This window comes from Nilaparvata lugens, chromosome 10 (assembly GCF_014356525.2).
Source record: "Nilaparvata lugens isolate BPH chromosome 10, ASM1435652v1, whole genome shotgun sequence".
Lineage (NCBI taxonomy): Eukaryota > Metazoa > Arthropoda > Insecta > Hemiptera > Delphacidae > Nilaparvata > Nilaparvata lugens.
Window position 1 is genome coordinate 5,292,868 of NC_052513.1, and position 13,246 is coordinate 5,306,113.

The window sequence follows — 13,246 nt, forward strand, 5'->3', positions numbered from 1 at the left end:
TATCTGTTTTCCCAAAAATGAATAATTATTATCCTTTTCATGTCCTTCCCTGGGATGAGACCTAGTGCAATCGAATTTTTATATCAAACCTACTATGTTTCAAATTCCGTGAAAATCGTTAGAGCCGTTTCCGAGATCTGTTGGACATACATAACCAGATATCCAGATAACCATATACAGAAATTGCTCGCTTAATATAATAGGATATGGAATAACTATTGTCGTAGCATTCAGTTTATATATAATCTTTTAATTTATTCCATGTTTATAAGCATTATGGAATAGTCATGAGGACTCATTCTGTTTGAAGGTTGTTCATCGTAAGCAATATGCATGAAGATGCAGTTCTATGTGACCATCAAATGCATTCCCAATACACGTTTCAAGGTTTCTCTCGAAGTCTTTCCATGGTAGCAAGCAATATAAGGATGGCAGTAGCATGCGACGATTTATGTGGCAGTGGGTGTAATCTTCGAAAGTGCAGGTCTCCACTCGCTGCTGAAAGTAAGTGCTACCTATCGAGACCTGACTGAATTATTAGTGGAAACAAGAAGCGACCAAACAATGGACATGCTTGTCGAATGTTTTGATAGCTCCGGCGGGATTATCGGGGTGGAGGGGCAGCCTATCCCGCTACACTGAACTGCCTGATGAATAAGGGTTTCACTGGATCGATAAGTAGTAATCCGCAGGGAATACCAGCAAATTGGTTCCGCGATCACGCGAGTCTGGCTCCCTTAACGCTTTTTTCATAATCACTCTTGTTCTTAATTAATTCATACAACTATTCTCTGAGGCAATCCCACTGATGGAATAATTACTCGTGTCTGGAGTTGTTCATCATTTGAACCCTCCCGAACAGAGATGAAACAATTTATTTTTGAAACCCATCCTTTAATCTGTGGGTAGTTTGACATTGAAATTTTATACTACCAGAGAAAATCATTGTTGATTCTGTCACTTTTGTCTCTAATTAATTTGTGTAACAAGGTTCTCCAACTAATCCCCTCATTGATAATCCCTCTGATAGCTCAAATTACTTTTATCCGCGGTGATTCTACATTGAAATTTTGCACTACCAGCGATGGAACATTATAGAAACTGTGTCATTTCTGCGTCTGATTAATTTGTATTTTGAGTCTCTTAAACTACTCTCATTGATAATCCGCCTTGTAGCTTAAATTACTTTTGTCCGCGATATTTTTACGTTAAAATTTCACAAGTGATAAGCCATTAATTATTGGTTTTCATGCGTCTAATTAGCTCGTACCAAGCGCTTCTCAAACTACTATCTGATAATCCTCCGATAGCAAAAACCTTTGTCCGTTATAGTTTGCATTTCAAATCCACCCTTCCAAGGTTTAAAAGCTATTTGTCCGTTATAGTTTGCATTTCAAATCCACCCTTCCAAGGTTTAAAAGCTATCTGTTTCAGAAGTTACATGTGATTAAAAAAAATGGAATTTCTCCTTAATGAGAGGGGTGATATTTATCTTTTAATTTTGCATTATTAATTTAATTTATCCCTATCATCTTATATTTTATAATCCTTCCATTTTGTATTTGTTCTCACCAGATTCGTACTTCATTCAAACCAATGACGTAATGCATTCTCATGAACAAATGGAAAAGTTCTCATTGGATTTATGAATCTCATTGAATTGTAGGTTGAAGAAACATATCTCCTTCATGTTTTTCCCCCAGGTTTTCCTGTACCCGAAATTTTAATTCTGTTTAAGTCATCAAATTTCAAGCTCTTGAGTACATTACCGATAAAATAATGATGCTATCATACTTCAGCTCTCAAGTTCCCATATCTGGAAGAATATTATGATATAGAAATGAACTTGAATGTAATAAAAGATTTCGTTAGGACATTATGAAACATATTCCTTTATCGAAGAGCATCTGCTCAGCAACTATCATGGACTATTTGTCGAATTTCCTGAATGATCAGAGCTATTACAATACTTCAACTAATTCTAGTTTCAGTGAAGAATACAAGACGTTTCTTATTTTTATTCCTCTTTCTCTTTACTCAATGACCAAGACTCCAATTGCTGCCAGACATGGAAACTGTTATGTAACATTCAAGCTCATTCCTTGTGAACCTATGAGTATAAATTTTAAATAGAATGACTGAATTCCATTTGTAATATCAATAAAAATCCACCCGTGCACGTGTTCGGTACTTCGACAATATTATCCCCATAAGTTCTGATGAAGGCAATTCAAGCAATTCATACTTGTTCGGCCGTATTGAGTGGGGAGTATCTCTATTAGAACTCATGATACTTTTCACTGTTCCTATGACTTTTCCACTGTACCGATCACTTTAGGCTTTAAATTTTCGGCTCCTAATTTATTTTCTAAATTTGACTTAGTGGTTTTGTGTTTTGTTTCAGTTTTTGAATATGTTTGGACTGTTTAACAACAAAAAGAACTTTATTTCGAAGTGAAAAGTGTAAATTTAGAGTATTTTGCTGACTATAACCTTAGTGTCCGGTTTCCCGTTAGGGAACTTTGGACTATATACGGCGAGGTGGAACTACCCTTGGGTCTCCCCACCATTCAAAGCCATACGCTAATAATAATAATACCGGCTTTAATACTGGTATTTTGGAATCCGCCTCCATACTAACAAAAGAATAAATTTATGTTGTCCATGACGAAACACATTATAATAACTGTATTGTGGTTTAGACTTTGTGTTTCCTAGAACACTGAGGCCCGATCGCACAAAAGCCGGTTAAATTTTAACCGTGATTAACTTTACGAGAACCAATAAGAGAAGGAGTTTTTGAAAAGACGGCTTCTCTGATTGGCTCTCCTGGAATTAACCAGGGTTAAAATTTAACTGGCTTTTGTGCAACTGGCACTTAGTCTTTGATGGAAGATTTGGAATGCATTTCTCATAATAAGTAAGTGTTCTCAAATATTTACTTGGAAACACAGTGTTTGAACTACTACAAAAGAGTTAAAAGAGAAATTGTCAATCACTTTTCAGTAAACAGTGGTTGACAATTTCTTGTTGTTTGTTTCATTCATTACGGAGAAATACTACAACATCAATCACAATGAATTCAACTTGTCCAGTAGTAACCCTAAGAAAAAGTGATTGAAATTATATTTGTTGGTGGAATAAAACTGAACTGAATGATGAATGAAATTAGGCACTCAGAAAGCCAGACAAATCCAGGCGAGTGACACAGTAATACTGATGAAAGCCTGGAAGCAGGCAGCTCTGTTGAGCGAATGAATAATGGAAAATCATCGAGAAGGCGAACGCTGACCATTTTTCACAGCTGTATTGTGTTTGGCCAACTCGGCTTCTACGAATCCCACTGAAACTTTCAAGACCTTTTCTCGTCTCCCCGACGTCCAATTGGACCATTGATTTTGTGTACCTTATTTTGTTGAAGGGCTCCAAGTCAATGTCTTAGGTCAATAGAGGCTGCCTCATTGTGTGCCGGTGCCCTTCCGTCTCCTTTTGAATTGTTTCTTTGTTCGTAACTTGGATGAGAGTTCTTTTGTAACTGCGGATCACGCATCCTTAGTCAGCAATCCACTACTTCTGCTCATAACTTTCCGTAGGAAATTGAGGCGGTTATCTGCGTTTCATATAAGAAGATGTCAAGTTGGAGATTTTATAGTTAGAAATGTTCTTTATTTTTGGCGCAAGGGAGAGATTTTGTAGTTGGAAATTTCCTCTATTTTTTGGTGCATGGGGAGGTGCAAGAGATTTTATAGTTGGAAATGTTCTTCATTTGTTGCAAGGGAGAGATTTGTAGGGATGAAATTGAGGCAATTATCTACGTTCCATATAGTTAAGAGGAAGGTGTCAAGTTGAAGATTTTGAAGTTAGAAAAAGTCCTTTATTATTTTGGTGCAAGGGAGAGATTTTGTCGTTGGAAATATATTAAATTCATTACCATGAACATATTATTTATATTGTTTCTGCAGACTGCAGTACTATATTTACATTTGAAACCTATTCATAGATGTTCCACAATCAATAATATTTTCCGATAATCTAGGTTTGCGAGTGATAATTGAACCTTCAACCCCAATTAGTATCCCAAATTAGCGTTTGGCCACACTAAATTTCATAATAATCGTACCCAATTGTCAATAACATATTGATCACAATCTATATAAAGTATAATATTATTATGCTCTCCGATAGTTTTGTTACTCCGATAGTCACTTAATGAAACCTTTAAGTTCCAATCATCAATCCAAATTGATAAGGAGATTAAGTAAGTGTATCCTATTGTAACAACAAAAATATACTATAATGAAGGAAAGAGCTGGCTTATACACTTATGGGAAGGAAAATTATGTTCGACGCATCATCACGTCTGAACTACTGGACTGATTAACTTGAAATTTTGCATACTGATTCTTAATTCACCGATTATGGTTGTAGGCCTATTTTCAATTCTACAAGATCCTATTACTTCAAGTTTTCAGTTTGTCAAGTTTTGAAATAGATCCTTGCGGAGCACGGGTTACCTGCTAGTCATTAATAATAACGAACTTAACCTTATTACGACTGAAAATCGTGGTTGGTCTGTCGTCAATGAAACTTTAAATTCTCAATAATCATTCCAAATTCATGAGTTTATTTTTTGATGACACTATATTCATCAATCGTCTCCTAATAGATTTATCAATAAACGAATAACACATACAAAATAATACATCTACATAGTCAATAATATAAATATTGTACCTGTACCAGTAATATGTACTATATTGTATTGTATAGAATCAGTAATGCACCTCTCATCCTGCTGTGTCTGAAAATTAAGATGAAAATTTGCTTCATCTATAAAGAAATTTCAATTACCGTACAATAATATTTGTGTTTAATGGATCATTCCAATGCCAATCAACATTCCAAATTAGTGCCCGATGACACTGAATTTGATAATCATATACGATTGTCAAGAACAGATTGATCATACTCAATATGAGCCACCCCGCTGTGTGTGACAGCATCATCCCAGCTTGAGTTGTGTCTCAACTCCATTCACCAGACTTTCCATTAGTTACCAAAGCAATTTCTAATCATGCATACATTGATGACAACCCACGGTGTTTCATTCAGCAATTATTTCGCTGCTTTTCAAATGCAGAGGCCATTAACGGGTAAATCAAACAGCTGTCCGATCACTGCTTCTGTTCGCAAACAGACAGAGATAAAAGGTAATGTTGTGGGGTTGTGGGGTTGCTATGCTCCCCGCAGCTGATCAACTTAATTAATCGCCAGTCTGATAATTGAATTCTGCCGAGCCCGATGCATAATAAATGGTTGACTCTATACATAGCCTGTCAACCTGTTCCTCAAACAATTCAATAATAGTGGTTACTATTTTCGGAGTGGACAAATCTGCCGCGTTCAGATCTGGAAATCTAAAATAGATATATCTGGTAAACGTATCAACAAAAATAATTGATATTTTGTCATAATAATCGCGAAATGTCTTGATAATTAATAATCATCATCTACAGAAATTCTAGAAAAAAAATTATTGATGAAAATCATTGATATTCCATCACAATAATAGCAAAATTTCTTGATAATAATCAACTGGATGAATTCCTCGAAAATCCCTGATATTTTAATAATATTTTTCCAATGCGGATAATGACCACATGAGCTTCTTGCTTTTGCGTGGGTAATGGAAAGTACGTTGGTAAATTATTGATGAGATGATCAAATATGCCCATGCCATCAGCGGGATTCGAACCCACGAACCGGCTGGTGCTAGCAGACTGTTGCAATATTACAATAAATAATATTATTCGAATTAATACCACTATCACTGAATAGTATATCATTGATGTTAAATAACAATAATTCTGTATGAAATAATTATTAACATTTTTCGGCCAAGTCTCGACCAATTTTTAAAGATTGAGATTTGATTTCGAATTGACAAAGACATTGAAATAGATTTTCTCCACAAGAAATCCCTAATTTGAAAGTCGTAATGAGTTATAAAATGTGTTCATGTATAAAATATTCATAATATTTTAATATACTTGTCAAGGAGTTCCATATAAATGTTGAATTCCAAATTTCTGTGCAGTATCGAATATTATCGGCATTACATTACGTCATAGCTGTAAGATTTTCACAAAAACAGAGTAACAATTGAGCCAGAATATCAATTATCAATTCATAATAATCTCATTGTATCACATATTTTATGAATATAATTCTAAATTTTGAGATGAGTTTGATCCTGAATAATCTCTCATGTTACGAGAAAGTTTGAATTGCTGAGACATCTTTCTCCGAAGTTTACAACAGAAATTTCGCATAGAATGTGTGGCGAGATATGGAAGACATCTTGCCAATGTCTCAGCTAGCAGGGAATACCGAAATGCGTGTTCACCAACATTTTGGAAATCTATAAAAGCATGTGCCGATCCGAAGAACAGCTTATTGATTCTCGGCGATGCACGCTTGGAAGATGTCAGCCAGAAGTGAGAATTAGGAGATAGGTGGCAGGGTTGTCGCCCCCGGGGACAGATACTTGATGAAAAATCTCGCAAGCTTGTCGTCGAACGAAAAGGTGAGAGAGATCTATCGCTGCCTTCTCGCCGCTTCCCTGGGGGGCTTTTCGAAAAACACACCCGGATGCCACCGCCGTCTTCCAAATAAGTGGGAAACTTGGATGGAAAAAGAGGAAAAGCTGAGGAGAGCTGAAGTGTTGCTTGGGAATATGGGAGAAAATTTATTGTGGAAGGAGATGGTGTGTAAATGTGTTCAGAAATTAGAATGAGCTAAGTGTATAGTGAGGTCCACGTTATAATGGCAGTGTTTGATTAAATTTTTTGTTAATTAATTATATTTCTACATTGTTAAAAACCGATCTGGCAACAGAGCGAAGCGAGAAAGAGATAGCGCTATCCGCTATGTTGAATAATAGACAAGGATAGCAATTACAATTATTGAACATTTAACAATTATTGATCTCATTACAATGATTGAATTGCTATCCTCTATCATTCAACATAGCGGATAGCGCTATCTCTTTCTCGCTTTGCTCTGTTGCCAGATCGGTTTTTAATAATGTAGAAATATAATTCATTAACAAAATATTCAATCTTGATTATGAAAATTCATTATGAAATCATTGAAAAATATAAAATAACAAAATAAAAAAATAGCAGTTGATATTACATCAATAAACCGGTATCAGTTACCCTCCATAGAAGGCATTGACAAGACAGAGGATCGGAAACATTGTTATTGTTCCCCTAAGTTTCTTCACTGTCATTATAATATGGACCTCACTGTAGAACAGCTGGTGTGATGAAAAAGTTTTTAATAAATATATTTATATTATATTGTAGAAAAATGTTATAGGTACATGGTTGAGAAAAGAGGAAAAAGCTGGGTAGAGATGAGAGACTTGCTGGGGAATATTGGAGGAAATTGGATGTGTAAGAAAATGTGTGAAGAAATTAGAATAAGTTAAGAGTTGATCAATCACAGCTTGGCGGTAGAAAAGATTTGATGAATAAGAATTTTGGAGAAACTAGGATGAGGAAAGCTGGAGGAGAGGTGAAAGAAGTGTAGATTTACCAATGGGAGATTCGAATAGAAGGAGAACAATAAAATGGAAGAAATATGTGAATGCATTTGTGGTTATGAAGAAATTGGTATTCTCAATCTAGAATTTGAGAGTGATAAAAATTCCTATAAATAAGACTATTTGATTGAATTGGATGGCTAATTATGTTGTTAGCAGTATGGACCATAATGATGAAGCAGGTAGACCAGAAGATGTAACAGGATGTAGAACACAGTAATAAAACTTGTAAGAAAAATAACGAAGAAACTGTGAATACAAATAATATAATCTGAGGGACTGTCAAAATAGAAGAAGAAAATAATGTTTGAGTAAGGAAGAAAGTAGTGACGGGTATTTCAATTAACAAGAGAATAAATAAAGTTAATGAAAGAAGAATATGTTGAGAAGGAGGCAGATGAAAACTTATTGTAAAATTAGTAGGACTGATTCAAAGATGGTAGGAGGCGAAAGTATACAAACAGTAGAGATAAAAGTAATGAATAATTTGCAGATGAAGTTTCGAACAAAGTAAGAGTTACAAACAACTGAAACGACTAGAAGTAGAAGGAAGCAAAGTAGTACAAAGTTTTTCAAGAAACAAGAAAAAGATGAAGATATCTACGAAGCAGATGACAACTGAGAAGAAGAAAGAGAAAACATCTGAAGGAAAAGGTTACTACAAAGAGTCGTGGAGGAAAAAGTTAACAAACAAACGTTGCTCCTATACCTTTCAACTTTGCAAAGTATATTTGGACGCCTCTAGTCCAGAGTTAGGGAAGTTAGCGATGACTTACTTACCACACCTCCAACTTGCCGAAAACTTAACGCCAATTCTAGACTTAGCAGGTCTTTGATGTTGTCGCTAAGTTGGCAAGTCACACGAGGCCAAGAAGTTAAAGGCTTGCGGGTCTTTGATGCCTTGCTTGTCTGTGGTTCCAAGCCGGGGGCACTATTCGATTATTGGCTGCCTCATTCACTTATTAGATCTTCATACTCCTTCGGTGATACCTCTACTATGTTTTAGCTCTATTGGTTTGATGTAGACTTGATAACATTGAAGGCTACAAGAAAAATATAAATCCGAACTCCAAACTGATGAAAAATAAATCTCCCAACTCCATACTGATGTAAATTAGAGCTCCGAACTTCAAACTGAGAGAAATAGATCTGCAAATTGTCGACTTTTTGAATAAAATGAAGTGAAATACTACTAAAAAGATGGAATGTAATGATGTAAATAGATTCTTATATTCTCAACCTCGTAGAAACTACTGAGACGATCGGAATATAGCTGATTTTAGAATCAAAATATGAATAGGAATAAGGTCACAGAAACTCAAATTCAAATTTATTTCACACTCATAAATTCATATACAGAAATCAAATCTATTCCAGTAAGTTATCTAGAATACATTGTGTTCTAGATACATTGGAGTCTAGCATGACAAATGGAATAATGCAACTAAAATGTAGTAATAGATTGTAAGGGGAAAAAAAACACTGGCATAAGATGTCTCTTGTTCGCCAGAAATACAATCCACATGGAAAATATTCACGATATACTTTGAATTAGAATATGGTAAGATTTGATACAATATTATCGATTAGGCTACCCGCACAACCGTGATAGTCGCTCACACTCTCAGTACTCCATATTTGACTTGGGAAACATCAATAGCCATAGAAAAACAACCGTATTAGGGCGATACCACATTAGGGGTTTTTTAGGCGTTCCAGTCAAGTCGGCAGGACAGGAAGCTCTCCGATTGGCTGATTGGAATCAAACTTCTATAGTGAGGTCCACGTTATCTGCCTGTTCTCTGCCTTAATTAATTATATTTCTACATTGTCGAAGACATATTTGGCATCGGTGCGGAGCTAGAAAAGGATAGTACTACCTGCTTTGTCTAATGATAGACAAGGATAGCAACATTAAAGTTAATCAAACACTGTCATTATAACGTGGACCTCACTATAGCTCGAAACATTTATACACAATACTCTTGATTGTCATTCTATAGATTCATATTGCATTCCATTTTTATTGGTTATTTCTCATTGTTTTCTTTGGAGTGGATCAATTTTATCGAATTTTGTTGACAAAGTAATACTTGTGAAAGTCATGTGAATTCTATCATTGAAAAGAAATTCGGTGTTAAGATGTACGTTACTGGAGACTCAGTTAGCAACTTTTGAACTAAAGAGTTTGCTAACAACTTTGCGACTTCGGGTACGTGTCTAACGTGCGCATTAGGGTGCGCAGTGAAGTAAAAAAGTGTCAAACAAGACAGTCGCTACTTCATGAAGAAATAGAGTAAATTCGCTAGCCTTGTGATTTGTAGCCTTTTCTCTCCCCCAAGCCATTATTTACTTTTAATGCTGTAATGGTGACTTGAAGTTAAATTTTACTTGACAAATACAAGATAATATTTGCTTTTGCTTTGATCGCTGGGGATCCATTTTTATATCGGCCCAGGATCAATGGAGGATCAAGTGACCAATGATCCATCTCAAGCTTTCCTAAAGTATGGTTTTGTCAGTGAAAGTATGTTTTTTATTTTCCACTAAAATTGTACGTCTGCAAGTCGTTACTATAGTTTTAAATTGAATTGAACATTGCAGCACGTAATGAGTCGTAGAATCTATACAGTTTATTTTCAAGCCTTCAATAAATCAAAGTTATTGATGACCAACTATTAGTCGTGATAGCCTGTCACTCAACTTTGCGTGAGAAGAAATGTATAAAGGTGCGTACAGGCTCATACGCTACGAACACGCGCATTTCACTTTTCGTCAACTGATGCAATACTAATTATATCTGAATCTCACTGTTTCTGTACAATACAGTTATAAGAAGTGAAGCATCAGCTGATGAAGAGTGGAGTGTTCGTGGCGCATAAGTCTGTACGCACCTTAACATTATTCCATTCCATTTCCATTTATTCATAGAAAATAGATAAAATGCAGGTAGAAACAACAGGCTTTCGCCCAAAACTGCTTCAAACCTTAATTTGGAATACACAGTCCAGAGGTTATGTAAATGATAACTTAATTCACACACTATTTTGAGTCCAAAAAATTAAGGTAAAAATTATGAATGAAGGTATTCTATTATTTGATACAATAACCGTTTTCATACTCATAATCCAACTTGAATAATCATAATCAAATCATCACATTCATCATCATCAATAACAAATCTTATAATTCAATCAACATGGAAATAACATAATATGTTTTGGAGGCTGCACATGCTCTAATCTCACATATCAAATGTGACGGATAATTCAATGTGAATGAAACTAATAAACATCTAATTAACAAAACAAAATAATATCACTCTTCACAGGTTGCATAGAATCTACACCAGGCAGAGAAGGAGACCTCTCCATTCAGTAGATGTTGAAGAAGTAATAACTAATTTGTAGTACAGTAGTCTTTGAAAATAATAACTTTCATCCAGTTTTGATTCTCAAGCAGCAGGCGGTTGGGAGTTGGCAAAAACCAGTGGGAAGAAGTTTTTGAAGTGATCAGCTATATTGGAAACTCGGGGATTTTTATAGCCTTCTTGTGTTGCTCATTGTTGGTAGTACTGTGATTCGAGAGCTTTTCATCCAGTTTTTATAGACGCAGCCACCGTTCTTACAGGGAATTGCCTGGAGGGTGTTTATGTAATTTGGTAGTGATTAACCATTAATAACACATGTAACTCGGGATATGTAATGTAGATTTTTGAATTTTGTTGATTTTTTAAAAATTAAGTTCGCCATGAACCCATTCTAACAGCGTGTTATTTTACTCAGACGGACAGTAAACACAAATGGGAAACATGGTCGTATCTTACGCCGACTTTCTGCGACCATTGTGGATCCATGCTGCATGGAATCACCCAGCAGGGACTCAAGTGCTCAGGTGGGACATTTTCAAATTTTGAAACTAGATTTTTTTGAAATGCTCCCTAGTTGACTGAAATGTAGTATCTCGTCAACAGGGTTCATTAGTAGTGTGCTTAGTTAGTAAATGAATTACAAATTACCTTCGGGTACTGCATTTTAGTTTTCCAAATTGATATTAGAATGGCATTCGATCGAAAGCAATATTGCCCACTATTTCACGAGTAGTACCCACTATATTACCCACTGAGGCCCGTATGCAGATACTCAGTTTAAACAGAGAAAAGTCAGCTGATCGTTTAAACCCCGTATGAAACACATTATGATAAATCCAAGCATATCTACAAGTAAACGTGGCTTAGCCTTAAACGTAGTGTCAGTATATCGCCCTAAAACGAGTAGATTATCGTCTTTGAAACGAAAGTAATCACGACAGGATTTCGTGCATAGTTTACTCAAGTGAGATGTGAATCTCTCAATCACCTAGTATAAGTTGGATACACCTAAGTACGAGATATTGACGTTAATTTTTAGAAAGACGTATATGAAATGACCAAAAAAGAGTAGAATCCATTATCTTTATATCTTATCTCTATCCATTATCATTATAGTTGTTCATACAGACCGGAATTCAAGGATGTTTTATTGTTTAATAGTATTATCAAATTGGGATTGACAGTACTAGTCATTTTTTACCCCGTCTCCCTTATTCGCTGGATAATTGGATTGAAAATAGATCATACCTTTCCAATTTCGATAACTTTGACTATTTTGATAGCTATCTAGAAGATTTTTCACATTAATTGAAAATAATACAAGGCTACGAGATTGAAATACATCGTGAGATAAATGAAAAATATATGTGAACCATCTTCTGAATAAATGATACGACAACACCGAACCTGAACGGATACAAATAAACTAGATACTGTAATAGCCAAGCAAAATATATTACTGTAAATTGTAACAGTATGTTTCTATGTAATCTGAGAGAGGCATTTTAGTTATTTAACAACTACTGTATCTCAAGAACTATATTTTCTACAGTAATTTGATTAGTTCAATTCATGAAGTTCTGAACAAGAATAGTTTCAAGAGTATTCATAGAAATAGGATCCAATCGGGACTGTTTTTTTTTTTTTAATTAAAATATGTGGCATGTTTGAATATTTTAAAACTTTGAATTCCTGCTTTAAATTTCGTAGTTCGAATTCAATTAGATTCTAATGATATCGTAGTGTTTGAAACACGCTTTTGTAGTTAGAATAGCTTATAGTAAGTATCTTCAATTCTACTTTTCTAGCCAACTAGATGTTTGATAGATTTCTTTATATGTAGCCGAAGTGTAGTTTACGAAGTGCAGATTATTAAAGTTCAGTTAAATACTGCGTCCAATTCAATATCCATGTAATTCGAGACGGTTAGATGGTTAGCTCAAACAGCCTTTAAATACCAAAGCTATCAATGAATTATTTCCCATATCGTATTAGGAATTTGAAATTTCATGAATGTTGCACATAATGTATCAGCTTCAATCAACTTTAATTTTATTCCTATATCATATTAGGAATTCGAAATTTCATGAATGTTGCAGATAATGTATCAGCTTCAATCAACTTTGGTTGAGTTAGTTCCAACAAAGTTCAAATTTGAATTCAAATATCAATCAACTCTTCTTAATTAAGGAAATCAATCAATGAGTTTATAAATTGTAATAATCACCAGCTCAATTCGCTCAACTCAGTTCAAAATCAATAACCAA

The 13,246-nt window shown here is 34.9% G+C and overlaps 1 protein-coding gene across 4 annotated transcripts in view; it reads left to right on the plus strand.

The window, feature by feature from the left end:
* The window catches only part of LOC111052561 (protein kinase C, brain isozyme), a 195,124-nt gene that overhangs the window by 122,615 nt on the left and 59,263 nt on the right, over nt 1-13,246 (plus strand). For 2 of the 4 annotated variants that reach the window (XM_022339283.2, XM_022339286.2), the window contains exon 4: nt 11,395-11,503. The exons of the other annotated variants lie outside the window; for them this stretch is intronic. In XM_022339283.2, the coding sequence (XP_022194975.1) occupies nt 11,395-11,503 (109 nt within the window). The remainder of the gene's footprint in view (nt 1-11,394; nt 11,504-13,246) is intronic. 4 annotated transcript variants of the gene reach the window in all.